Source organism: Eucalyptus grandis, chromosome 10, assembly GCF_016545825.1.
Source record: "Eucalyptus grandis isolate ANBG69807.140 chromosome 10, ASM1654582v1, whole genome shotgun sequence".
NCBI lineage: Eukaryota > Viridiplantae > Streptophyta > Magnoliopsida > Myrtales > Myrtaceae > Eucalyptus > Eucalyptus grandis.
Genome location: NC_052621.1, coordinates 31,517,536 through 31,544,469, shown reverse-complemented (window position 1 = coordinate 31,544,469; position 26,934 = coordinate 31,517,536). Strand labels below are relative to the sequence as shown.

The following is a 26,934-nucleotide window of genomic DNA, read 5'->3' as shown; positions in this document are numbered from 1 at the left end:
AGTATTATTCAGAGTTTCTCTCTATAGGAATTCGCTTGTATTTAAGCAATTCGTGATAGTTGGGAGATTTTTCATTAAACTTTAAATTGCCGAAAATAAGTGAAAAAATAAAGTTAATTTTACAAATTAAGAGTAGGGTCGATCTGAAAATTAATTTGCCTACGTTTCCCTATTATTTGGGGCAGAGCTCTTGACCCAAACCGAATAAATCACGCACATATAAAAAAAGTTTAGAGGCGTTCTCAATCGCAAATCACATTTAAAATTTCTTATTCTTTTTTCAAGGTCTATGTGATTGCAGTTTGCAAGACTCGGCTTTTCTTATTTCATTGTGTTTGTTGGTGATGCATCATCGACGGTTAAGCACAAGAAGAAACAGTTATTCGTTAAAAAAAGGAGGCAAGATGTTCACTTGCGGATTGCTATTGGTGATCCCTCGTAGATCATGGTAAAAATTGAAGAAGTAATTCTTATGTTTTGAGGTTAAAGTTCCTTAATTTTCGATAGCTTCTGTGCATGTCCGCTTTGTATCATGTGAACTTTCTTTGGCTTGAGATTTGAACGAATGGTCAATAATCTCTCTTGAACTTTCCCGGCGGATGCGTCTATCTCTGTCACGACCACGCCACGCAAAGTTCAGTCGTTATCGTTGACTTTTCCTTACATTTTATCTTTTTTGTTATTTTTATTATATATAGTTAGGCAGGCCTAGAAGTGGACTGAGGATGATGTGATCGCAATTAAATACCGATTCCTGTCGGTAGGAGCTTATTAAGAAAAAGTCGTCTCCCCATGAATGGATCATATATGGATCCCACCGTAGTTCGTCCCTGGTCGATGCGAATTTGGACATGCGTGATCTTCATATACATGATTGAAAAATCGAAACCGAGAGTCATTCTATAGAAATTTAGAAAATCATGAATTCCACGGCAAAATGTCTCAAAGATTCTGAGCATGATAATGTTATGTGAGTTAGTCATGACTTTAAGCGGGAAAGATGATAAAATAAGGAATGATGATATTCGTGAACTTTGGCTTAATATGAAATGTGATTCAAAATTTTTTAATTTATTTAATATGATTCATAAAATTTAGCTCATTATATAATGTGGTGTTTTACACTTTTATTTTACTTAATGTGATTCATTGACTTTTTTTACATACTCAATTTAGTCCCTATACTGTATAATAATGCTCAATATTATCCTTCCATAAATTTAAATTCATAGACAAATTGAACATTTTAATATAGCTTAGGGATTAAATTACACATATACAAAAAATCTAGAGAATCACATTAAACAAATTAAAATTTTAAGGGTCACATTGCATATTGAACGAAAGTTCAGAGATCAAATTAAATAAATGTAACGTTTATTAACGGCATTACACATCGGGTCAAAGTTGAAAATTTATTTTATGTCATTTACTTATAAAACGATTTTAATAACTCAAATTATTCACAAATATATCATATCCATCCAAGTACTCCAGGCAACCAGATCTCACGATAAATTAATCTACGCAATGAAAGGACTATAAAATTAAAGTATAGCACGACCGCTCTTCCATGAACAGTCGTTAGGGACATGGAAACATTAGATAAGAAGCACGCTGTACGTCCCCAAAACTTCAACGGCCTGCCGGCGCCACCTCTCGCGACATCCCTGCAATAAAAATTTCAGACAGCAGACGCGCGATCGAGTCTTCGATTCCCCAGATCTCTCTCTCTCTCTCTCTCTCTCTTTCTCTCTCTACGGAAATCGAACTTGGCATTCTCGCGAATCGGCTTTCCGGATGGCGAAGCAGAGGACCTCGCGATTCCCGGGGCGCAGGGCGGCGGGCTCGCCGTCCTCGACCCTGATCCTCACGCTGCTCCTCGTGTTCTCCTTCGTCGTGCTGATCCTCCTCGCCCTCGGGATCCTCTCGATGCCCGGCGGCTCCTCCGCCGGCGGCGACCGGCGGAAGGCCAACGATCTGGCCTCGATCGTGAGGAACACCGTCGACAGGTGCGGGGATTCTTGCTCGCATTTCGCTGCGACTGCGTTTCGATTGCGTTTGTTGATGCGGCGTGGTGTGCGGCGGAATGTTGATTTGATCGGAGGCGAATTGTGTGTTGCGTGGCGTTTGCAGGAGCAAGGGGGATGAAGGTCGAGCGGAGCAGTGGGTGGAGGTCATATCGTGGGAGCCTAGAGCTTTTGTATATCACAACTTTCTGGTGAGTCTCTGTTTATCTTGTCGCTGTTGGGAATGTATCGTTTCTTCTTGTTGAGGGGGTCTAGATTGCAATTGCAACAGGAAAGTTTCAATGCCAAGGCTAGATCTATATGCCGATGCTCTTGTGTAAGAAGCTATTAGTAACTCCGGTGGAATTAATTAATTTAGCTGAAAGTTTATTTTTTTAGCGTGTCTGTTTAGGTGAAATGTGCATCGGCATAATCCTTGTATGAATTCTTGAATCTCTTGATCGCTGTAAGCAATTGTGGATGCATCGTGACGGAATGTCGTGAGATTCTTGAATATCTCTCTTTCTCTAGTTCAGTGGATCCCTTCCCAGAAGAAAAGACAATAATGACAAATATTTTAGACAGAGAGTTCCTGTTGATGAGTCATTCAACCCATGATTCAGTTCTTTCCCCATTTTATGCACCAGGTTTTGGTGCACTTAATGATCAATTAAAATACTTTATTCTACATTTTCTGCCGCAAACTGCCTTTATTTGCTTAAATTGGTAGAAATTGTCATTTTTATAGTGGTCTATGGCTGGCAAGTCCATTTGCACATCACGACTCTACACCCTTTGCCTGTTTGCAGTCTAAGGAAGAATGTGAATACCTCATTGAACTTGCAGCGCCTAACATGGAGAAGTCAACAGTGGTAGATAGTGAAACTGGGAAGAGTACAGATAGCAGGTATGGACCCGAAATTTTCCATCTTCAATGGCGCGTGGACAAAATTTGAATCTCCAAGTACTGCGAGTTTGAATTATTAGCTATACTTAATCATAAGAAGCTCCTACTTCCTCATGTAGGGTACGCACGAGCTATGGAACATTTCTGGCGAGAGGACGTGATAAAATAATTAGAGACATTGAGAAAAGAATTGCAGATTACACCTTCATACCTGTAGGTAAGAGGCTCAGCGGCATTAAGGTTTTGCTCTGGTGGATACCCATTTTCAACATTTTTCTCAGCTGCCGTTACCAAGTTTCAGAGTAGTGTTTTTTACCTGTTCTGTTGTCACTTCTTCCTTGCTCCTTTTTCTAGCTTCACAAAGATATGCTTTTGTGAAACCGTGGGAGTAATTGAGTATAGTAAGCTCCTATATATAGGTACAGGCCAAAAATAAAGCTCCTGTATTTTGGCAATTTCCCCAAGTATTACAGATGTGGAGAGGAATATGTGTATCTAATCGAAGGATCATACTTGCTCCTGAGGATAATTGACATTGGGTGTTTCTTACAAGAACAAAAAATGAAAAAGAAAAAACAAATGAAGAAGAATTAGGGTAACGCTTCAATGAGTGTGTATACAGAACTCTTGTAGAACTTGTGAGTGTTGCATGAGAGTTTAGATTTCATTTAGAGTAAGTTCTCAGCCTTGTTAGAGCATTGTTCTAGAGTTTTAGAGGATTTTGCACTTGTGAAATATTGTGAGGTAGCTGTTGTTTCTGTACATAGAGCTGTATGTGGAGAAATTTTGAGAATAAACAGTTTGAACCTACTAACCTATTTGTTTTACAGTTACCAAGGAGATTTGTTGATATTTGTCTTAAAGTAGATGTTACTATAGCATTCCTTTTTGTCACTCTATACCTCCTTAAATATCTTCTGGACTATATCTAGATTTATGCCTTAATCATTTGACAATTCCAAAATCCAGAGAATGGAGAAGGACTTCAAGTTCTGCACTATGAAGTTGGGCAGAAGTATGAGCCACATTTCGATTACTTCCTTGACGAATATAATACCAGGAATGGTGGTCAGCGCATGGCTACACTTCTCATGTACCTGTAAGTAGATTGTTTGCATCTACTGTATTGTTGATCCTGAGATCTTCCTGGCTGTCTAGGTCAATATTTCATCATCCTTTACTTTTCTGTTTGCTCTATGGTACAGTTCAGATGTTGAGGAAGGAGGTGAGACAGTATTTCCTGCTGCCAAAGGGAATTTCAGTTCTGTTCCTTGGTGGAATGAGCTATCTGATTGTGGGAAGAAGGGTTTGTCTGTTAAACCAAAGATGGGGGATGCCTTGCTCTTCTGGAGCATGAGACCTGATGCCACATTGGATGAATCTAGTTTGCACGGTCAGTTGTAATACTTGCTGATCAGGTTATAAGAATGATTTCATCACCAATGACGATAATGCTGACACTAGAAGAAGGCTCTTTTCCAGTACTTTGGCATGCTTCTAATAAAAATCTAAAAGCCGGAATGCACGAGGATTTCCCTAAAGTTATATTTTTCAAACCCGGCACTGTCGAATGCTGACTGAGAGAAGCTCGTCCCTTTGCTTTCAGGTGGTTGCCCTGTGATTAAGGGTAATAAGTGGTCATCTACCAAATGGATGCGTGTCCATGAGTACAAGGTCTGAATTATCGTACGGAAGGTGAGTTTTCTGCTTATCATCTATGCACCTTTTAATTAACATTGTCATATAATCATATTGTCTGGCAGAAAAAAATTTGGTGAAAGCAAAAGCATCTGAGTCCTTTTCCAATGTGTCCTGACAAATGGCTGTCAAAAGATGTCGCCTTTGTTTCACCACCTTCCCCGAACTCGAGTCTTCCACATTTCAGGATTTGCCGGTTTCTGGCAAATTCTTGTCTTATCTGATTGAACAATTGTTCGATCTTGACTTTTCGAACCATCAGGCTTAATATTAGCCAGGCATGTGAAAAGAAGTTTCTGATACGGAATGTTCTTTAGTCAATTTTCTTTTTCTTTCACTATGAAGAAGACTGAAAACTTCTTTTTCTTTCACTATGAAGAAGACTGAAAACTGATCATTTCGGGAAGCTGATGATTAAATTTCGTCCATTGCTTCCTTTGGTTTCTTAGCATTTTAAAGCTACCCTGATGACAGCAGCTTTTTTGTATCATATTTTTATACATCCTTTCACCTACAGGAGGGACTACTTTCGGTCCTTAGAGCACAGCTGATCACTTTGACCGCTCCAGTACATTGTCCTACACTTGCATGTTCTAATGAAGTTCGTGATGTGATGCTGTTATCATACTGGAAAGAAGTCTAAGATGAATCATCATTCTTTTGTCTCAGATCACTTATGGTCCTGTGCGAGCAGACAATCCTTCCATGTTGTAGATCTTGGTTCATTACCTTTGTGCTGACTGCGACTACTTTTCTTGTTGTAACTTGAGATAGAGCTGTAGAACAGACACAGGGAAGATAAGTTCTGTTCCTTTTTCTTCTTTTTTTTCTTCTTTTTTTGGTTAAATTAAAAAATTTCTCTTAGAAGGAACTGTAGTGCTTGAGATGCTGACGAGAATGACCGAGATTACAAATGCGAGGTGTGATATTCTTTCTTCTTTTGTATCCATGAGCACCTGTTTCGATTTTACTCAGTTTGACCGCATCAACCTTCTTTTTCCTTGGGACTCTGCAAGTTCAGACACATACAATGAGATATTCGCACGGAACAAGAGTACGTTGTACATGGAATACTTAAATTGTCCTAACTATAGTCAGGTCTGATCCCATAAACATGTACCAACTTGCATATGCCTCTCCCTGTGCTCTCGATACTTGCTGTTCTGTCGAATCACTTGAATTTGGTCGCTTCCACTTACTTCCCATGGAACCGTGAATAGCCTTAACAAGCACAAGAAACTTTTTCATGACTGTCTCTCTTTTGGCTAAACATCACTCCCAGGTTTAGTTCAAGATCAATGGATGTTCATTCCATAACTTACACACATCGTGCTCGATTCCCAAGTCTAATATAATACCCATGTTGAATTTCCAGTTTCCGTAACATAGGGGCTATCACTTTCTGTGCTTATCCTCGACTAAGGTCCGGATGACATATTGCAGAATACCACCATGATCAAAATAAGCCAGCTCCACCTGCACAAGGCATGGGTGGGTTCAACATTCAAGAATATAGGTTAAGTATAAATGAATGGCTGAAGTATAATCTGGGAAATCCAGTTACCTCGGTGTCAAAGCGCAATGTGCATGCAAATGACTTCCCGTTGTCCGTCACTACTTTCACATCTTGACGGGGTTTCAATTCACTCACTTTGTTTGGAAGGTCGATCGTGTATCTTTCGTGGCCATTTAGCCTGAGCGTCTCGGCGTCCTCTCCAGGTTTGAAACAGAGCGGGATAATTCCCATTCCAACTAGATTGCTGCGGTGAATTTGCTCGAAGCTCTTTGCTATGACCGCTTGCACCCCCTAAAATTTTTTATTGTTGCAAGGATATCAGTGGTGACAGCAAAAGCATATAACCAGGAAAAAGAAAAGAGTCCTCTGAAGGTATGCGTACCACTAACATCGGACCCTTGGCAGCTCCGTCCCGGGAACTCCCTACACCGTACTCAGAACCAGCCAAGACAATAGTGTCCTGGCCCTCATTCTTGTATCTCTGAGAAAGAAAGTAACAAAAACACTAGTGAAGCTGTCCAAAAAGAGCAGTTGACAGCTGAGAACGTAGTTGTACTCATTAACAAAGTTGAATGGGCTTGAGTCAACTGATTTCACTGCTAAGTCCCTGGTAATCGAGCATTTATCAGTTCAAGCTGAAGAAGTTAATAGAGATGCACGCAAGCGAAAAGTTACCATGGCAGCATCGAAAACGTGCATCTTTTCCCCACTGGGTATGTGGATCGTCCTAGGCCCGACTTCTCCTTCCAGGAGCTTGTTGACAATTCGGACATTGGCGAAAGTGCCCCTCACCATCACCTCGTAATTGCCACGGCGACTCCCGTAAGAGTTGAAGTCTCTCCTATCAACCCCGTGTTCCACCAGGTACTTAGCAGCAGGACTGTCCTTGTGGATGCTACCGGATGGCGATATGTGATCAGTCGTGATGCTGTCACCAAAATAGAGCAAGCAATATGCATCCTTCACGCTGCGAGGGCCAGGAGGTGTCATCGTCATGTTTTCAAAGAAAGGTGGCTTAAGAATGTAAGTCGAGGCTGGGTCCCACGCGTAAAGAGTTCCAGAAGGCACAAGTAATCCATTCCACAGAGGATTTCCTTCGGTTATTGCATCATACGTGGCCCTGAACATATCTGGAAGCACATTCAACTGCACAGCCTGCAGTATAGAAGGGCCAGTATAAGTTAGCCCTTACATTGCCAATTCCGGAGGAAAGACTTAAGCCATACTTTATGGTTTTTCAATCAGGCCAGTTGCTCACTTTTGCTATTTCATCGTTTGTTGGCCAAATGTCCTTCAAAAATACACTTCTTCCATCTTTTCTGCGCCCAAGGGGTTCTGTTTCAAGATCAATGTCAACCTGCCGAACAAAAATTATCTTCAGGATACAATGGCCAGTTAGCCACTGGATTGTCAAGTGCAGCAGACCATGTGCCAAAAGTGACTGCTTTTGTTTTTATCACGGTGGGTGAATTAAAGCATTGGACTAGTCGGCGTGGCCAGCAGCAACCACTCTTAGCCAGTCGTTAAGATGGGGCTCAAAATCTCATTAAAACATTCTTTGTCTTACCATGGTGAAAAAAAGAGGAATTGAACCAACAAAATACATACAGTGCCAGCAAGAGCATAGGCCACCACAAGTGGGGGAGAAGCTAGATAATTAGCCCGCGTAAGGGGATGCACGCGGCCCTCAAAATTCCTGTTGCCAGAGAGTACAGCTGCTGCAACAATATCTGGTCATAGGAGACCAACAACTGGCTATCTTCAGAAGGATTTTCTAGGACATACGTGGTGAAGAAATAGTGGAAACCAAGAGAAGGAATGAGCAGAGAGATCACCATTATCAGTAATTGCAGAAGCGACAGCCTCATGGAGATCTCCTGAGTTCCCAATGCATGTGGTGCATCCATAGCCAACTGTGTAAAAGCCCAACTGATCCAAGTACTTCTGCAAGCCACTGCAGCAAGGAGCCATTAGTCAAGTGTGTCTATAACCAAGAATCTTGGGAAACGATTTGCAGATTGAAGTATATGCACCTCTTTGTCAGATATTTGGTCACAACTCCCGAACCAGGAGCAAGACTTGTCTTAATCCATGGTTTAACCTGCCAGAAGATTCTAATTAGAAAACCAACTGATTTGTCTCAGTTCTCTGAGCAAATGGTTTATCATAGTAACCTTCTACATGTAAAATCACTCAAGGGCCTCTACATAATCAGGCAATTTCCTCCGCCAAAATTTTAAAGAAGGAAAAGCTAGATGAGAACAACATCTAACCTCTAATCCTAATTCACAGGCCTTCTTAGCAAGCAAAGCAGCCCCAAGCATTACACTAGGATTCGAGGTATTAGTACAACTGGTAATAGCTGCTATGACAACATCACCATGCCTAAGCTTTTCTCGAGTTCCATTGAACGTGAGCTCTGCAAACTTGCTCTGGGCTTCCACTGGTATCGCAAATCCCTGAAAGATCTCTGAAGTTGGCCAACTTAGCTTTAGATGAAAAGAAGTATGAAAGACCAAAGCTTATTTCCAACGTTTGAAATATCAATATTCTACACCACATAATTCTTCTCAAAGAGGACTTTGCTGCTGCCTGATGGTGAAGGTCGTGGAAAACCTGAGAGGCCTTAGTACCATTGAACATGCTAACTATGCGGTATGGTGGGTAATAGCGCAAAAAGAAGGTATAAGAGCATGGAGAAGAGCACCTTAAATCCTACTTTATTGTTCAAGCATGCACGCCAGTCCGCCTTCATTTCTTTCAAGAGAACTCGATCATGTGGCCTGAAACAACCTAATTCTCACAAGAAGAGACAGATACAAAATAGGCACTCATTCATTTCATGAACATTCATCGGATTGTACCTCTTTGGCCCTGATACAGAGGGTTCGACATCTTTAAGATCAAGCTCTAGATAAGAGGAGAAAACTTTCTCTGCCGGAGGCTTTGTTTATACAGAACTCCAGTCAGAAATAACCAATATCAACTAGCGTGGCACAATGAAATTGGATAAAAAGCTTTCTCATTACCTCATCATAGTCCACAAACATGTTATTAGCCCGCAGATAAGACTCTATCATGGAAACCTACACAGTAAGCTCAGATGTCCCGATGAGAAAATACGGCTAAAGCTTCTCGCACAGTAGTTTGGAAATAACATACAGTTTCATCGCTTCTTCCAGTCAACTTGAGGTACTGTAGAGTGACATGATCCACTGGAAAGAATCCCATGGTTGCGCCGTACTCAGGAGACATGTTAGCTATTGTGGTACGATCTGCCAATGATAGTTTCCTCATGCCTTCTCCTATACAGTGGAGTGGCACTAATATTATTATAAAGGAAAAACGTAAACATAACCAGAAAGGAAAAATTGCACATTAGTGGACTAGATAGCTAAATTGTATACCATAGAACTCCACAAATTTGCCAACAACACCATGCTTCCGCAGCATTTGTGTTACTGTCAACACCAAGTCAGTGGCTGTCACACCTTCTCGCAGTTCTCCCAATAATCTAAATCCAACCACCCCCGGAAGAAGCATACTCATTGGCTGCATATTCAGCAGGCAGAGGTGGTTCAAGCAAAACTAGGTGTAGCAATTACTAGTCAACTACTGTGAAGGTAGACATTTCAGCAAAAATCATCAACTTAGCAAGACTAATTGCATCTTCTACTAAGGACTTCAAAAACCAATTCTACGTGAGCAGCACAGGACTCTTCACCTGTCCAAGCATTGCAGCTTCAGCTTCTATTCCACCAACTCCCCAGCCAGCAACTCCCAACCCGTCTATCATGGTCGTATGGGAATCGGTGCCGATGATGCTATCAGGGTATAGAATGCCATTGGTGTTAAACACGACTCTGCCAAGGTGTTCCAAATTCACCTACACATTAGATATAACAAAATCAATTTTTGTCTAAACAAAAGTACATGCTAGAAAAGGAGGAGATTAGATTAAGTCTCTAATCACTAGTGTGTTCAACATAGTACACAGTACTTGTTGGTATAGAATACAATAAACTCTTTCTTTCTGACTCCTGGAAAATGCATGCACTATCTTGTATCACCTGATGGAACAATCCCACCTCCAGGCGGAAGAACAAGCATGTTATGGAATGCAATGGCTCCCCACTTGAGAAAACCGAATCTTTCTTTGTTACGTTCGAACTCGAGTTCCATATTCGCTTGCACTGCATTTTCCGACCTCACCACATCAGCTTGAACTGAGTGGTCAATTACAAGATCTACTGGAACCTGCATAACAGAAACTGTGCATCAGCTGTCTAAGTATCTACATGAAGACTAATAGAGTTTGTCCTCTAAATGTCCGATTATTAAAATCACCCTATTCGTTATCCCCTTTTGGCTTTTGGGTTCCAAGGTGAGACAAAACACTGGTCTAGCGCATGCACTCATTGCTTACCATTGGATTGATTTTTTCTGGGTCTCCTCCAAGGTTCTTGACAGCATCGCGCATGCAAGCCAGATCAACAAGAGCAGGCACTCCTGTAAAATCCTAAGGAAAAAGATAACGGCTATCATAAAATGTGGTAACTAAAAAGTCTCAGGTGAAAGGTACCTTAATTAATTTGTCGACAATGTTCACCTGAAGCAATACTCTAGCTGGCATGAAGGGAATTTCAACCTGCTTTGAAGAAGTATTCTCCCAATCAATGATTTTCTCAACATCCTCACACTTGACCTGAAACTCATCGCAGTTTCTGATTGCCGATTCAAGGAGGACCTTAATAGATATTGGGAGCCTATCTGCATTGTCAAAACTCACTCTCCATCAAAACATGACTTAGCATACATCTGTCTTCGTTCTGAAGGGTACTATTTCAGAATATCGTAAACTGTACAAAGCCCAAAAAGGAGACAACAACAGGTGTCAGAACTTCCCTTGGTTCTGATCTATTACTATTTAAGAGTGCTAATCAACAGAGCTAAGCAGATGATTCTGTTCTCCATGTAATACAATAGGCATTGACATTGACAAACACAAATAAGAGTTTTTGCAATGAATAGGAAAGTGATTAACCAAAATCTGCACCAGTTGGTTCGCTCGGCCTACCTTTCACCTAGCTCGATTCCTAATAATTTCTTCTAATAATTAGATTATTTACATAAAGAATGAAAAGACAAGACTCGGGACGTGAAGAATAATAACGATGCCCAACAAAAACGACAGAAAATTGTTGCTCCTGTTTGCTTATGACAGAAAAGTTGAAAGACAGTCATTTTGATCTTCATACAAACATCGATACTATACAAATCATCAGCTACTAAAACATGCATTAAACAGAAGAAAAAAGAGGGACTCGACCTATTCGAGGGTCGTCGAGAGCTGGCAAAGAGTAGTACTTGCCAAACTCACCACCGTCAGGCTTCTCAAGCGTCCTCAAAATGCTTTTCTCGAATGGATTCTCACTCCCTACATCAATAAGTACAAACGGGCCAAAAGCAAATAAAAGAAAGAGCTCGTTAATCACACGACCGAACGCGCTTAATTCGTCTCGAGAACTCGACAGACAACAGTTGAAACGCATGTTGGATCATATATCTCGAAGATTACCCATGATCGAATTCGACACACACACCAACTGGGTCTGCGAGAGAGAGAGAGAGAGAGAGGGGGTTGAAGTTGGGTGTGTTTCAACTTTGTTTTTCAGATGAAGCGGTGAGTTCTTGTCGTGATGTCCATTGCAGGCGCACTGAAAGAAAGCCGGGAGTGACTTGTTGAGCTTTTATGGGAGGGTCTTCCTGAGCGAGACACGAAGCTGATCATGACGAAATCACAGTCGACAACGTACTCTGCTCTGCTCTTTGGCATCTCCTTATGTCAAACATCTGTAGCTCAAACTGCTCCTGCATGCAGATCACATTATACTCCATGGGAAGCATCTCCTAAAGACAAGACGCCATTTAGCCCACTGAAAAATAAAACCCTGTTTCTCTTGTTCTTTTTCCTTGTTTTGCTGTTTTGCGGTGCAAAAACACTCCGTAAATGGCCATAAAACATATCCATAAATTAAGATATTTAGAGCCCGTTTACAGAAGTCAACATCATAACTTTGGTTTGCTTTTATCGAAATCAAGTATATAATTAATTATTGGGAAAATTTTAAAAAAAAAAAACCCAAAGTGTCTTTATTTTCTCAAATAAGGGTTCGGAGTGGACTTTGTTTCAAATAAAGACTTGAAGTAACTTTGGTTATTTTAAATAAGGGCCTAAAGTGGCTTTGGTTGTTTCAAAATAAAGACCCGATCTCGCCAGTTCTTGACTAGCTTAAATTTTTCGATCGGTCAAAGGTATTTTCGTCATTTAGCATTTTCCTTTTTTTTTTCTTTTTTTTTTTCTAGTTCTTCTTCTTCCTCTTCGTCGATGGCTGCCGACCATCAACGATGCCCACAAAGAGCTGGCGTGAGGGTCGCCTTCGCCGGTGAGGACCATCCACGCTAGCCACGGGCAAGGGATGGCGTCGCTTGGGTGTGGCGACCCTTACCTAGGGGCCATCTACGAGGTTGGCCCTCGCTAGCTACTAGTAAGGGCCAATGTGGGTGGCCCTTGCCCAACCCTCTATGGGCATCGTCGGTGGTCGGCCGGCCACTAGAGAAGAGGAAGAAGAAGAATAAAAAAAAAAAGGAAAGAAAAAAAGGCGGAAAATGGCAAAAGACGAAAATATCCTTGATCGCCAAAAAGTCATGTCCTTATTTGTAACAAACATAACCAATTTAGGTTCTCATTTGAAACAACATCCACTTCAAGCCCTTATTTGAGAAAGTGATGGCACTTCAAGTCCTTATTTGAAACAAGATCCACTTCAAGTCCTTATTTGAGAAAAAGATAGCACTTTTGTCCCATTTTGGAATTTTCCCTTAATTATTCAAAACGTAAAAAAGTTTCATCTAAATTTAGATGTTGACACTTATATAGTAAAAATTACAGGTATTTTGGGTAAAAAAAGTAAGAAAATATTGAGCAAGCAAAAAAAAAAAGAAGTAAAAGTCATTTTAAACACACATATGACTAATTAGTTGGCAAGTACTGATTATTAAAAAGAAATAATAATAATAATGAAGAAACTTATCTAGGAAGCATTCTAGCGCGTGTTAGTACTAGTACAAACGTTTTAAGTTACGGCATATAAAAAGTTGAAAAATCACTTAGACTAATATTTATGGACATTATAGTTGGAGAAAAGCCCACGCCCATGAAATTTTATATGGACCTATGACCCAACCCATCAAAAAAAAGATGTCACGCCTTTACCAATGACCAAGAAATGGCCTAATTCCCTTAAAATAAATCTAAACTTTAGTTCAAATCTCAATAGTGCCCCAAACTTTTCTTTGTCTTTATAAAAAATCACTAAGTCTCATTCCAGTCTCAAATCTACCCACATCAAGAGGCTTCTATTGTTCCATACAAGGGAAAAGTTTTGAAAAAAGTCTTAAATCTATAACATTGGTACTAATTCAATTCTAAACATTTTGATTTGACCAATTTAGTCAATAATCTTTTCATATTGATGCAAATTTACTCCATTCGATCAATGTTGGCCGGTCGATGCAAACGTGGACGCTGGCTACTACGAATGTTGACATGGCAATTTTTATATAATTTTTTATTTTTTCCAAATTTTAAATAATTTTTACATTTTTTTTTCTCATTTTCCTTTTTTTTCTCTCTTTTTCCTTTCGGCCTTCCTCTCCCACAACCCACCGACAGTGAGGGATTTGCAACCCTCGCTCAACATCGTGGGTGAGGCAGCTTCACCTAGATTAGTAGTGGGCGAGGGCCGCGAAACCCTTACTAGCTACTAGAGGCTCATTGGTCACCGTGGGAGAAGAAGTTCAAGAGGAAGAAGAGAAAAAATAAAAGGAAAAGGAAAAAAATTATTTAAAAATTGCCACGTTAGTGTTCATTGATTGATTGATGTCCAAGTCAACACTAGATCAAAATTGACCGAATGGACCAAATGAGTACTAATGTGAAAATGTTTAAAATTAAATTAGTCAAATTAAAAATTTTAGAACTGAATTGATATCAATGTCATGTGTTTAAAACTTTTTTGGTACTTTTCCCTTCCATACGAAGGTGAGAGTATTGGCCAAGACCTTAGTCTTGAAAACAAACCTCCAACTAGTTTTAATATTGATCGTTTTGAAGAAACTAGTCGCTATTTTTTGACGTGGGGGTAAATTTAAGATTACAATGAAAGTTTGTGATTTTTTTTAAACAAAAAAAGTTCGGGACAAAATTGAGATTGTCTATTAGATTGTAATTTTTTAAATAAATTAGCCATTTGAGAATTCTTAAACCTTATACATCCATGAAAAATATTTAGACATAAATTATTATCAATGATAGAAATATTTTTCATTGACTAAGTTTTTCTAGCGAAACAAATGGAATCTTAATTTTTTAATCCTTTTCTTTTCCTTTAAGCAACGCCAAAAGTCATAAAATATATTTATACATGAATGAAGAGAAACCTCTGAGACGGTCAATTATTAGGGGCATCATAGGATGCCGAGAGAGGGACCAATTTGCCAAATCCTATTTCCTACGGGGCCTTGCTCGGTGGCCCCAAATTTCTTGTTGTATAAGGGCCAATCGTGTATCATCCCTTCATTCTTAAATGTCTTCGAGTTTGCTGTTCTGGAATTACATCAATTAAATTGAGTTAGCTCCCATGCAGAGGCTCCGCAATCTTTATATTTTATTTTATTTTATTTTTTTATTGTACCAAGTTAGTTACACCGGCAATTATTGAATAGATGGACTATAAGTGCCACATCTTTCATATTATACCGCACAATGCACACTTGGTGAAGGTACAAATTGACCTTTAAGATTTGAGTTTCGGAAGCCATATGCTCTAATCTAGGCATTTGTTCAACAAATTTGACACAATATAGAGGAATGTGTTGGGGCATATTCTCACCTCTATGGTTTAGGAAAAATTGCGGTCGATAATCATAATAAACCCGTATTAGAGAGAATTCATCTTGTATCTAAAATTACACGTTCCCTAGTGGATTGAGTCAATGTAGTTGCTTTGTCATCGTGATCTATATGAATAGGATGGCAGCCATGTGTTCCTATGTAGACAGTACGTTCTTTTAGCCCTCTATGGTGTTCTATGATCGCTGATGGCGATTAGAAGGGATGTCTTATGGGAGACATCACATGTCAAATCAACGTCAATGGTTCACACAATTTTTTTTTCCTTCTTTAATCAATAATAGACTTTTAAGAAGACGAATGATCAAGAGGGCCCCTCAATCAACCGAGGGCCTCACTTTTCCTGGGCTGGTTGAGGAGCCCGTGCTAGGAAAGGAGGGGTGAGGTTTTACCACCTACAAGGGCTGTCCCCAGTAGTCTTCATCTTGTGGAGTGCCTAGTAAAACTACATTTCTTGTTTTAGCATATCGATACCTGCACAAATTATAACCTTTAATTGTCTGTAAATATTTTTCTTCCCCACGAGGTAGGGAATATCAATGATTTTCACACTAAAAAAAAGCTAAACTTTGACGACTCGTCATTTCAAATTATTTCCACATTAATTTTTTTTTTGAAGGGTCATTGAATGTGTATGGTGTTCCATAATTGTTGATGGCGATTAGAAGGGAAGTTTTATGTGAGATATCATGTGTCAAATCCGTGAATAGTTCACACCAATTTTTTCCTTCTCTAATCAATAATAGACTTTTGAGAAGACGAATGATCAAAGAGGATAAAGCTCGCAAACGCAAGATCCGTGCATGCGCATGCTCACCGAGTTCTATATGCTCCAATGGCAAACGTTTAATTAAAGTTTGCAATCATGGCAAGCACCAAGATCATTTGTACTTCGGCAGCAAGACTTCATTTCTAGCAAGACATCTCTCTCTCTCTCTCTCTCTCTCTCTCTCTCTCTCTCACACACACACACACACACACAACTTATAAAATCATTTTTTTTCTAATTCATAAATGTTTTGCTCACACGAGAACTTAAGGTAGGTCTGTTTAAGGTTGAAGCCTCCAATTAAAAACTCAACACATGATCATGCCGGGTTAGCATTTGATACTTGAATTATATTTCTTCTAAAACAATGTTAGCACTAAAGTATTGTATCTTTTATTTAACAAAAAGAAAATAGAGATGGCTCGTAAAGCAAACTCAATAGTTAATTATTGCACTAATTAACAGGTCATACAAATTGTAATGTGTCCTATAACATTGGATCCTTAATAGGTCGCTACTAGCTAGCAAATGCTGATATGATAATATTTAACTAATTTTTTATTTTCAAATTTTTAATTATTTTTTTCCATTTTCTTTTTCTTTTTCCTCTTCTTCCTTTTGGCCTTCTTCTCTCGCAGCCTACCAACGGTGAGGGCTTTGCAGGCCTAGCCCAAGGTGGTGGGGCTTTGCAGCCTAGCCCAAGGTGGCCGGTGAGGGCCGGTGAGGGCCGGTGAGCCTTTGCTAGCCACTGGAGGCTTGCTAACCACTGCGGGAGAAGAGGCCAAGAGGAAGAAGAGGAAAAGGAAAAAAAGAAATTTTTTAAAAAATATTTAAAAATTGTCATGTTAGTGTTCATTGGTTGGCTAGTGTCCAAGTCGGCAGCCGGGCCAAATTGGCTGGATAAACTGAACTAGTATCAATGTGAAAAAAATTAGAATTAAATTGGTTCAATTGAAAGGTTTATGATTGAATTGGTATCAAAACCATATATTTAAAACTTTTTTGGTACTTTTCCCTTCCATACAAAAGTGAGAGTGTTGGCCAAGACATTAGTCTTGAAAATAAACCTCCAACTAGTTTTAATATTGATAATTTCGAAGAAACTAGTTGCCATTTTTTGATGTGGGAGTAAATTTGATATTACAATGAAAGTTTCTGATTTTTTTTTTTTAAACAAAAGAAGTTCGGTATAGAAGTGAGATTGGCTTTGAGATTTTGATTTTTAAAGAATGTAGCCATCTAAGAATTCTTAAACCTTGCAGGCTCCATTTTATTTTGTAAGAAATGAATTATTTGAATAATATTTCCCTAAAAATAATAGCACGTATTGTTTACAATAATAAATGAATGTAAAATATTTTTATCGTTTATGAAAACATTTAGATATAAATTACTATTAATAATAAAAACATTTTTCATTGACTAAGAATTTCTAACGAAAGAAACAGAGTTTTATTTTTTTAATCCTTTTCTTTTCCTTTAAGCGACGCCAGAGTCATAAAATATATTTATATGTAAATGAACAGAAACCTCTGAGGCGGTGAATTATCAGGGGCATCATGGGATGACGAGAGAGGGACCAATTGGCCAAATCCTATTTCCCACGAGGATTTGCTCAGTGGCCCCAATTTCTTATTGTACAAGGCACAATCATGTACCATCTCTTCATCCTTAAATGTCTCCGAGTTTGCTGCTCTGGAATAACATCAATTGAATTGAGTTAGGTCCCCATGCAGAGGCTCCGTAATCTATATATTTTATTTTATTTTTTGATTGTACCAAGCTAGTCACACCAGCAATTACTGAATAGATGGACCATAAGTGCCGTGACTCTTATATTATATCGCACAATACACACTTGATGACAGTACAGACTGACTTTTAAGTTCAAGTTTCGAAAGCCACATGCTCCAATTTAGGCGTTTGTTCAATAAATTTGACACAATAGTTAGAGGAAGGTGGTGGGGCATATTCTTACCTCTGTGGTTTAGGAAAAATCAAGTTCGATAATCATAACAGACCCGATTTTTTATCTTGTATCTAAAATGACACGTTCCTAAAGAATTGAATCTGTACAATTGCTTTGTCATCGTGATCTATATGAATAGGATAACGGGCCTTGAGTCCCTATGGAGACGGTATGTTCTTTTAGCCCTTTGTAGTATTCTATTATGGCTTATGGCGATTAGGAGGGATGTTTTATGTGGGACATCATGTGTCAAATCAACGCGAATGGTTCACACCAAAATTTTCCATCTTTAATGAATGATAATCATTCAAGAAGAAGAATGCTCGCAAACGCAAGATCGGTGCATGCGCATGCTCACCAAGTTCTGTACGCTCCAATGGCAAACATTTAATTAAAGTTTGCAGTCACGGCAAGCACCAAAATCCTTTGTACTTCGGCAGCAAGGCTATATTTCCAGCAGGAGATCTCTCTCTCTCTCTCTCAACTTATAAAATTTTTTTTTTTCTAATTCATAAATGTTTTGCTCACACGAGAACTTAAGGTAGGTATGTTTAAGGTTGAAGCTTCTAATTAAAAACTCGACACATCATCATGTCCGGTTAGCATTTGATACTTGAATTATGTTTCTTCTAAAACAATGTTAGCACTAAAGTATCGTATCTTTTATTTAACAAAAAGAAAATAGAGATGGCTTGTAAAGCAAACTCGTCAATTAATTATTGTGCTAATTAACAGGTCGTACAAATTGTAATGTGTCCCATAACGTTGGATCTTCCTTTGCATTTCTTAATTTGCTTCACGTCTTACCCTATATGCAAGCCCTAGAAGTCTTTTTTTTTTTCTTTTTAAATCAATATACAAATTTTGGTTGATCACGCATTATAGCTCCGATAGTATGGCTATGCGATTGATTATTGTTAAATTTTTGGGCAAGAGTCGAAGGATTATCAAAGGTGTAGTCCTTTTACGAAAGTTGGCCCAAGTCAATGCTAGAAGGGACGCCGCAACCAATGTCTAAACTTTAGCAGAAAAATTGCAAAACTCGAAAGGTCGGGGTGGGGAGCTAATTACTGATTTCAAGATGTCGGGTAGTAACGATTCGCGACGGCTACTGTAAAATTCGGGTGAGCAAAATGGGGAATTCACAAGGCCAAAGGGAGAGGAGATATTTTCAACGGGAGGGACCGAGTAAAAACTTGTGTGGACCGCATCGGAAGTGAACGTGAGAAGATAGACAGGCGGGCCTCAAATCTGGTACGACTAGCGATTGGCATGTAGCAGCATCCCCTCTTCCATGCGGCCAATCGCTTCGGTCGGAAGAAACGGGAAAAAGGGCCAAAACGAAAACCCGTCGACAAAAGCTTCCCATTTTTTCCCTTTGCAAAACGGGTGATAACGCAGGAGTCAAGATCCGTCGGCTGTCGCGTCCGAGTCTGCGTGCGCGTCCGACTTTTCAAAGGAAGCTTCTTCTCCTCCTCCTCCTCCTTCTTCCCCTTCTCCCCCTTTTTCTCTCTCGTGTTTCTTTGATTCATCGTCACGAGGAGAGAGAGAGAGAGAGGGAGGGAGGAGTAGAAAAACCAGTTCTTGGAAGAAAACGGGTAGAGAGAGAGCGGGGGAGTGGACAAAGAAACCATAACCAGAAAAAGAGGACATGTCTTTTTAATGCGGGTAGGTCGGACGTGGTCTCTTTTCGTTGTCTCTTTTGGGGGCCTAAGCGTGCGGAGCTCGTCTTCCCCGTATATAAAAAGCTCTCTTTTCATGTGAAGAAGCTCCGACCCTTTCGTAAATCACGAGCGCACGACCCATTAATGTTCGACGAGGGCAAATGGCGTTTTACGAGCACCCATCATCGCCTCGGCCTCGGTTCCATCTGCCATCGAGTTCCGTAGCCGCGGATCTCGTCGAGAGGGTCAGAGAGATGTGCAGCGTGGCGGTTTCTGCGGTTCTGGGCAACGTCTTCTCCGCGATCTTCACGTTTTTCTTCGCAGTTGGTGAGTTCGTTTCTCTTGGTTTTGTTCTGGATCGTCTTCTTTTCTGGTTCCTTGTTTCCACCGAAGCATTTCTTGATTTTTGCTATTTGTTCTTGTATTGTTGGCCAATGACTGTATCTTCCCCCCCTCGCGGTTTGCTTATCTGGCGATTTCGTCTATTCTCTGTAATTTTGGGATGCGGTGGATTTTATGCAAGTTCTCTTTGTGTCCATTTCCGATGTTAATCGACGATGTCTGGGTTAAAAGGGGACATTTGTGATTTAAATACATAGTAATTTTGCTGAGGCTGAGTCTGGTTCATGTTGTCAGTGGAAAAGAAAAGAGTTTGTCACGAAGAGAAGTGCTTGGAGGTGTTTCAATGAAGCTTGATGCACCTGAGCATGAGTGGCTCAATGAATTCGAAACATGACGTGATGCCGACACCGTGTGTTTTGACCTTTTTTTTTTTTTTTGGCCCACTATAATGGATGAAAACCCTGTCGCTGCAGTGGGTACCTTACTTGGAGCGATGACTGGAGCTTTGATCGGCCAAGAGACAGAGAGCGGATTCATTCGCGGTGCCGCTGTTGGAGCCATTTCTGGGGCTGTCTTCTCTATTGAAGTCTTTGAGTATTCTCTTGTTCTCTGGCAATCAGATGAATCCGGTGTGGGGTGTCTGCTCTATCTGGTGCGTCACTTAGCTTCATACTCGGATTGAAGATACGATTGAGCTATACCATTTAATTTCATCCTCAAACAGATTTCACTGACCATGATTCATCCTTGCCCCTCCTTCCAATCGCAGATCGATGTCATTGCAAGCCTTTTAAGCGGCAGACTTGTTCGTGAGCGCATTGGCCCTGCAATGCTGAGTGCCGTGCAAAGTCAGGTACCTCAGATGAGATTTACGATTAGTGGTAATTAATTAAATTGCTAGCCTGAGGATAACAAAATCCATACTCATTATGGCGCCGAATTTGATTCAGATGAGTGCTGTGGAACCAAGATTTGAGGAGGTTCGGAACATTTTTGACACTGGCGGCAACGGGGCACGAGGTTTGCCTGGAGATTCAGTCGAAAAGATACCCAAAATTACGATTACTAATGAAAATAATGTCGATTCTTCTGGGGAGAAGGTCTCTTGTTCAGTGTGCCTTCAGGTAAATCTCATTAGTCTTATATGCAGGGCCTTCTGCTTTTGGCCATGAAATAGATAGAGTTAGAAGGGCCTCAGCACAAGGAACTCATCAAACTTGACTCTGCTTGTCATATGTAATTCCAGGACTTTCAGCTTGGAGAGATGGTTCGGTGCTTGCCTCATTGTCGTCACATGTTTCATCTACCTTGCATCGATAAGTGGCTCATCAGACACGGCTCTTGCCCGTTGTGCCGAAGGGATCTTTAATTTTGTAAATTCTATAACAACAAAAGGGTAGCTATCTTCATCCTCTGCGCTGATTGTCTTCAGTGCTTGTTTTGGATTGACCCTTTAACAAGGCAGTGAATAGGTCCGAGTTTTGTAGAGTTGCTCTGGTAGTGTCAGCATGCTATATACCCTGACCATTAGATGCTTTTGGATGACTCTTATGTACAGAATTTTGATCTCCTACTCTAATTCTTATGGTATGTGAAGATCTCCCTTTCCCGATGGTTGAGAAAATCATGTATTGAAAGATGAACCTGGATAGTGAGATGGCGGTGCATGAAATTTGAGTACCTGCTTTATTATGTAGTTTTGTGTGTTGAGATTCAATACTCGTGCACTTTGAAATGTTCGATTTAGAGGTTCGTTGGAATTACTTCATGTTACAAGAGCCATGGTGCATAAGCTGTTTGTTCATTTATTTCTGGAACATCAGTATCGAACGCACCAGCTTTTTGGCTCTCTGTGACAGAAGTGCTGTTCTGAGATGGATTTGTGCGACTTTTCCAGAAGAAGCAAATCAAGTATGTACACAAAATTGTGCAGGGCTTAATTGGCGTGAGGTGAAAATTAGAAGGCGGGAGCAAAAGATCATTTGGCCACCAAAGAACCCCGTGGTGCCATGTTAATTTGACCACCAGAGTACCTCAGGGGACACATTACGGCCGGCCATCAAAATACACCATGTGAATATGAATTGAAGATTGCTTCCACAATAGCCTCTCAATGCTGTTTCTCACCTGCACGGCAATGGAAGAAACTTAGGTCGGCTCAGTACTACCATTTTAGACATGACAAATGACACTGAAACCATGTAATTCCGCGCTTCGTGTTAAAGCTCGGTTACTACGGCATCATTTCTTTCTTTTGTCCCAAAATTGTTTGAGGAATGCTATATCCGACTCATGTGATAAACTCTTAGCAGAAGAAATTTTCTTCAAAAGTATTTGTAGCCTTAGGGGGGCGTTTGTTTTTATTTCTTTTTTCTGTTTCTAAACACTTTTTCTATTTTTTTTCCTGGGAAAAAAGGAACGAGCGCGTTTGTGTGCGTTTTGTTTTTGTTAAAAACAAATGTGGAATAGAAACAAGAAACAAAAAAAAAAGTTATTTTTTGTTTCTGAAACAAAATTTAGAAACACTTTTCTGTTTTTCTTTTCTTCTTCTTTTTTCTTTCTTTTTTCTTTGGCTGGTCGCCTGCCTCGGCTAAGGCGCGAACCGTTGAGGGCGAGGGCCTCACCGAAGTGTGTCGCCAGCCCCGGCAACCTCACCGGAGCGTCGCTCGGCCCGCCGTGGTTGGGTGCCCCTCGTCGGCCGGTTGTCGGCCATGGGCGAGGCCGACGATGGCCAAAAGAAGAAAAAAAAAAAAAATATAAAAAAAAAAATATAAAAAATAAAATATAAAAAATAAAATATAAAAAATAAAATAATTATACAAATTTACCAAACGTGTTTTACTGTTCATTTTTATTTCCTAACGGAGTTTATCAAATGCCTTTTTTTGTTTAAAAATTATTCCTCACAACAAAAATATTTTTTTTATTTCTTTTTTTAGAATAATTTTAAACGAAATGTTATCAAACGTCTTGCTTCTTGAGCAATCAGCCACTTGTTCCCTTTTTTTTTACGTCTTTTACTCCCTCTTATTGATAATTTCTCATTGCATTTACATAAAACGTTAGTGTCGGCGCCGATTCGACCAAAAAAAAAAAAGTGTCGGCGCCGAAGTTATGACTTTGTTCGTCCTTTTCTTTTCCGTACACAAGAAAAGTAAATTTCCCACGTTGCAATGATCGTTACACTACCTAACTTGTTCTGGGAACTTGCCCCAAGGCTTGTAATAGGGACAATGTTTCAGAAAATCAATGGCCCGAGAAAGCCTGAATTTACTGCACTGAACACTGAATAACAGTGCAGAGACTAGTCCCCGTCAAGGCCACGGCCATGACCCTTGAGCCACTCACTCTGGCGATTCTGTAATCAGCCCTGTCCACCACTATTAGTATCTCGTCCTGCCCCACCTATTGAACATTCGTGTCCAGCTTTTGCAGGCACTTGCCTCTTATGAAGGAGCAACGAAGGAAGACACTGGCAATACCTAACCCAGAAAATAAAAACCCCCTGACTAATCTTGCTCAATTCTTGCCGTGCAATAACTTGACTGACGATCTGTCGTCTAGCGTCGGTCATATCTCCACATCATCTTGTATACATTCAATGGAGGGTTACGTATACAACTGCCGACGCTGATCTAGTACCTTTCCTCAAACTCAGTCTCCACCGCAACCGAGTCCGGAGGCCTTGCTAGCAGATTCATTGAAGCAGACACGTCACTACTCGATACATTGTTTCACTCCTCTTGTAGAACAGCAAAAAGTAGCAGCAAGACAGGACGTTGGTCATACATAATTCAATCTTTGGTTGTCCTTGATAGGTCCTCGACCAGCCTAAGCATGTCTTGTATGGATATGCTGGGAGAGGTGCTCCTAATTGTGTATACAAGTAAATTGACACAGTGTATTAGGGCTTCTGGAAACAATTGGTTTAGTGTTTTAGCTGTTGCAAGAGGATTTTGTTTTCTGGTACTTGAATAGAACTGTTTCTTGAAAGAGGATAGAGAGCATTTCACCGTACAATCTTGCTAAGTATGTTCTATTCTGGGTTTCTTTGGCGGCTACCTGCAGTCTGCATTACACGACAATGCAAATTGGTATGCCAGGAGTGAAATTCTTGGTGGCGCTTGACACTAGCAGTGACCTTTTCTGGGTTCCATGTGATCGCTACGGATGTGCGTCTATTTTAGGCACAGCTCATGCATCAGTATGCCGGTCTCATTCTTGTGTCCTCTTTATCTTTGGATCTTTTCCCTGTGCGTGCGCTCCATCCAACATACAACACAAAAGATGTTTCTTTCAACAGCAAATTTAATTGGATTCTGAAGCCGGCAAATGACCGAATGAACTTCTTTTCTCTTAATCAGGGAAATCTAGGATCATTATGGCACTAGATGTCCTCTCGCATTATGGAGAACTACAATGTTCCAAGCTCAAAGTGCATGAGTGTGCTGGTGTAGCTGTCAGTTCCTTGTATCATAACCTCAATATGAATTACAATTTTTTGATGCAGGGCTATAATCTCAGCACTCACAACCCTTTGATATCATTGACAAGCAAAACAGTGACTTGCAACAACAGTCTTTGCACATGGCATGGCGATTGTGTCAGAGCATTCAGCAGTTGCCCATATTCCATGTCCTATGTATAAGCTGAAACTTCAAGTTCTGGAGTTTCAGTAGAGGATATCCTACATTTAGTCACAGGACACGAAAGCCATGAATACATTGAGCCTGAGATGTATGGAACATTCGGGTAAGTTCTTCGGGTAAGTTCTTGAGAATCACATCTTTATCTTCACAGCCTCTCAATTCATTTGATCAACATCGATATAACAGATTATGCTATTAGGAGCTTGCAATCATATTTTGCTTGCTTATTTGCGTAAGGTATATCTCGATATCGGTTTCAATTAGCAATGTAAATGCAGTTGTGGACAGGTGCAGAGTGGTTCTTTCCTAGATATTGCTGCTCCCAGTGGCTTACTCGACCTCGGTGTGGGGAAGATATCAGTTCCTGGCATTTTGTCGAGGGAGAGCTATATAGCAGACTCGTTCTCTATGTGTTTCGGTCACGATGGAGTTGGAAGGACCAATTTTGGGGATAAAGGTAGTCCCGACCAGGATGAGACCTATTTTAATCCAAACCCATCAAAGTAAGTGGTGACTTCTCAGCATGATAAAGAGTTGTTTTTCCATAAGAAGAAACTTATCCTGCAACTCATGTCCCTGAACTCCTTTTGCAGACCGAGCTATAATGTCACAGCGACTCAAATTCAGATAGGAGAGACGCAATTCGACATGAACATTGCCACTCTTTTCAATTCCGGGACCTCCTTCATGTGCTTGACTGATCCGGCTTATACCAGGCTGTCAGAAAGAGTAAGCTACATTCTTTGACACAGAATCACATCGCTCGCGAAATGACTAGCTCATGTAATTTTTTGTTTGATGTTGTCGTTTCTGTTGCAGTTTCACTCACGAGCACACAATAAGTGACGCCTTCATCACTGGAGAATCCCTTTCGAGTATTGAATATCATATGAGGTGATGTTTTGGGACTTCCGGAGACAATGTCAGTGTAATTTCATTACAGTAATGTACTGAAAGCTAGTTTATTTGGTGATGGACAGTCCTGGTGGCAATGCCAACTTCGTACCAAGCATGAGTTTAACCATGAATGGAGGCGACCAATTTGCTGTCCATGATCTACAATCGTCATCTCTCTGCGGGTAGTGAGCTTGATCATGCAAATGATTTCACAGATATCTTATGTTGATCAAATTACCACAGCCCTTGTCCAAACAAAGATTCTTCTCGACGCTCTTCCCCGACGAAGCTTCCACCCTCCCTCGCCGCCGACCATTGACGATAACGCGCTTTTCACATTGGTCAACTAATCACGGCGTGCCCGGAAGTCGTCGAACGCGGAAGCCGGGGGCGAAGAAAGGGCGCCCATGTGGACTCCCCCCTCCCTTCATCTGCGGTTAAACGTATCCCTCCTCCATCTCCGCCGATAGATTCGGCAACGATCCTGACTGATTAATGAATTCGGTAATTCTCTGAAATTGCCGTGGCCAGAAGTGTAAATAAATATCGAAAGATTCGGGGCCCTTTTTGCAAAAGCGAGATTTTTGGGCATGAAAAGTGTTGAAAAAGGCTTCATTCCAAAAAAATCAAAGATTCCGGCCAAAGATTCGTGGCCTTTTTTGCAAAAATGAAATTTCTGAACATGAAAAGTGTGGAGAAAAGGGCCTAATTCCCAAAAAAGACAAAGAACCCGACTCTAGGTCCGATCTCCCAATCTTATCCTGAACTTTTTTTTTTTATCTAGAAAAAAACCTGATTTTTATTTTATTTTCAAATCTACTCCTATTAACTCCCTGTCAAAAAACTCACTGCCGATTTCTTGTGGATTATGAACATCAACACGAAGGTGGGCCCTTTTTTTTCCGGTTGATTGCCGATTGATTTGTTTGGCCCAAAATCGGCTAGTTTGTCAGCCTCCTCTTTATATCTCTTTTTTGACTTTGACAAAAATTGAGATCATCGAAGACAAAAAGGAAAGCAGAGGTCTTCGTCAATTGATGGGGACTGATTAGCAAAGCTCGGAAGAAGAAGCCAAATTGTCCACGATTCCCACCGCTGAAGGCTCAAAATTCTGCGTGTTTAGACTTTTTTTATATTTTGACTTCAACAAAATTTAAATTTGTCCTTTTTTTAAGAATTCTTTACCAACTACTCTCCACTCAATCACATGCCCGTGTAATGAAGCTTTTCTAAATGGCCGGAGTTCAAAAATGGAAATAATCGATAATTTCGCATGACGACAATTCCGATGACTTATGTCGTGCAATGATATGCGATGGAGGTGCATGCGCAAGAACAAATAGATTGAGTAGAGAGGCGTTAGTTGAACTAGCTCGGGCACCGCCCCCAGACACGATGTACTAGAGAAAATTTTCTATTTTTGTGTGATGACTCCATGAAAATATGTAGCAAATTGAGAAAAGTACCGTGGGGAGGTCACAACCTTCGTAGCACGAAATGAACGGCTGGGATCTCGCCACTTGTCAGCGCCTCGTTTTTG

The 26,934-nt window shown here is 40.4% G+C and overlaps 3 protein-coding genes and 1 pseudogene across 5 annotated transcripts; 3 read left to right on the top strand and 1 right to left on the bottom strand.

Annotated features, from left to right (window-relative positions):
• Positions 1 to 1,580: 1,580 nt before the first annotated feature.
• On the top strand, positions 1,581 to 5,561 carry LOC104422804 (probable prolyl 4-hydroxylase 10). Of its 2 annotated transcripts, none has more exons than XM_010035232.3 (8): positions 1,581 to 2,012; positions 2,137 to 2,221; positions 2,819 to 2,916; positions 3,036 to 3,133; positions 3,886 to 4,015; positions 4,122 to 4,309; positions 4,523 to 4,611; positions 5,284 to 5,561. In XM_010035232.3, exons 1-7 carry the CDS (start codon positions 1,801 to 1,803, stop codon positions 4,594 to 4,596), a joined length of 885 nt encoding a protein of 294 aa, XP_010033534.1. In that variant the 5' UTR covers positions 1,581 to 1,800; the 3' UTR covers positions 4,597 to 4,611; positions 5,284 to 5,561. The 2 variants fall into 2 exon arrangements, with proteins under 2 accessions (XP_010033534.1, XP_010033532.1); XM_010035230.3 differs by having other exon boundaries at positions 5,132 to 5,561.
• Positions 5,562 to 5,597: 36 nt separating this feature from the next.
• Positions 5,598 to 12,077, bottom strand: LOC104422803 (aconitate hydratase 1). Of its 2 annotated transcripts, XM_039303245.1 has the most exons (20): positions 11,709 to 12,077; positions 11,460 to 11,567; positions 10,740 to 10,900; positions 10,557 to 10,649; positions 10,211 to 10,387; positions 9,855 to 10,016; positions 9,538 to 9,682; positions 9,293 to 9,435; positions 9,160 to 9,216; positions 8,995 to 9,074; positions 8,838 to 8,913; positions 8,404 to 8,589; positions 8,164 to 8,231; positions 7,966 to 8,084; positions 7,739 to 7,860; positions 7,389 to 7,487; positions 6,806 to 7,285; positions 6,513 to 6,611; positions 6,179 to 6,421; positions 5,598 to 6,090 (listed from the first exon to the last, which is right to left on the bottom strand). In XM_039303245.1, the coding sequence occupies exons 1-20, from the start codon at positions 11,710 to 11,712 to the stop codon at positions 6,010 to 6,012; spliced, it is 2,703 nt and encodes a 900-aa protein (XP_039159179.1). In that variant the 5' UTR covers positions 11,713 to 12,077; the 3' UTR covers positions 5,598 to 6,009. The 2 variants fall into 2 exon arrangements, with proteins under 2 accessions (XP_039159179.1, XP_039159178.1); XM_039303244.1 differs by lacking the exons at positions 10,740 to 10,900; positions 11,460 to 11,567; positions 11,709 to 12,077 and having other exon boundaries at positions 5,599 to 6,090; positions 10,201 to 10,387; positions 10,557 to 10,644.
• Positions 12,078 to 19,158: 7,081 nt separating this feature from the next.
• On the top strand, positions 19,159 to 21,637 carry LOC104422802 (NEP1-interacting protein-like 1). The gene is made up of 5 exons (XM_010035228.3): positions 19,159 to 19,833; positions 20,322 to 20,500; positions 20,618 to 20,701; positions 20,799 to 20,972; positions 21,095 to 21,637. The coding sequence occupies exons 1-5, from the start codon at positions 19,668 to 19,670 to the stop codon at positions 21,215 to 21,217; spliced, it is 726 nt and encodes a 241-aa protein (XP_010033530.1). The 5' UTR covers positions 19,159 to 19,667; the 3' UTR covers positions 21,218 to 21,637.
• Positions 21,505 to 25,497, top strand: LOC104423993 (annotated as a pseudogene).
• Positions 25,498 to 26,934: the final 1,437 nt, after the last annotated feature.

Bases quoted from the DNA above. Each gene is read 5' to 3' on its own strand.
- LOC104422802 (XM_010035228.3), top strand. From the start codon at position 19,668: ATGGCGTTTTACGAGCACCCATCATCGCCTCGGCCTCGGTTCCATCTG. The intron at 19,834-20,321 runs GTGAGTTCGTTT...CTGTCGCTGCAG, and splicing joins CACGTTTTTCTTCGCAGTTG to TGGGTACCTTACTTGGAGCG. The intron at 20,702-20,798 runs GTACCTCAGATG...AATTTGATTCAG, and splicing joins TGAGTGCCGTGCAAAGTCAG to ATGAGTGCTGTGGAACCAAG.
- LOC104422803 (XM_039303245.1), bottom strand. The intron at 8,914-8,994 runs GTACAATCCGAT...AGGTTGTTTCAG, and splicing joins TCTGTATCAGGGCCAAAGAG to GCCACATGATCGAGTTCTCT. The intron at 6,422-6,512 runs GTACGCATACCT...AAAAAATTTTAG, and splicing joins CCAAGGGTCCGATGTTAGTG to GGGGTGCAAGCGGTCATAGC.
- LOC104422804 (XM_010035232.3), top strand. From the start codon at position 1,801: ATGGCGAAGCAGAGGACCTCGCGATTCCCGGGGCGCAGGGCGGCGGGC. The intron at 2,013-2,136 runs GTGCGGGGATTC...TGGCGTTTGCAG, and splicing joins GTGAGGAACACCGTCGACAG to GAGCAAGGGGGATGAAGGTC. The intron at 3,134-3,885 runs GTAAGAGGCTCA...TCCAAAATCCAG, and splicing joins TTACACCTTCATACCTGTAG to AGAATGGAGAAGGACTTCAA.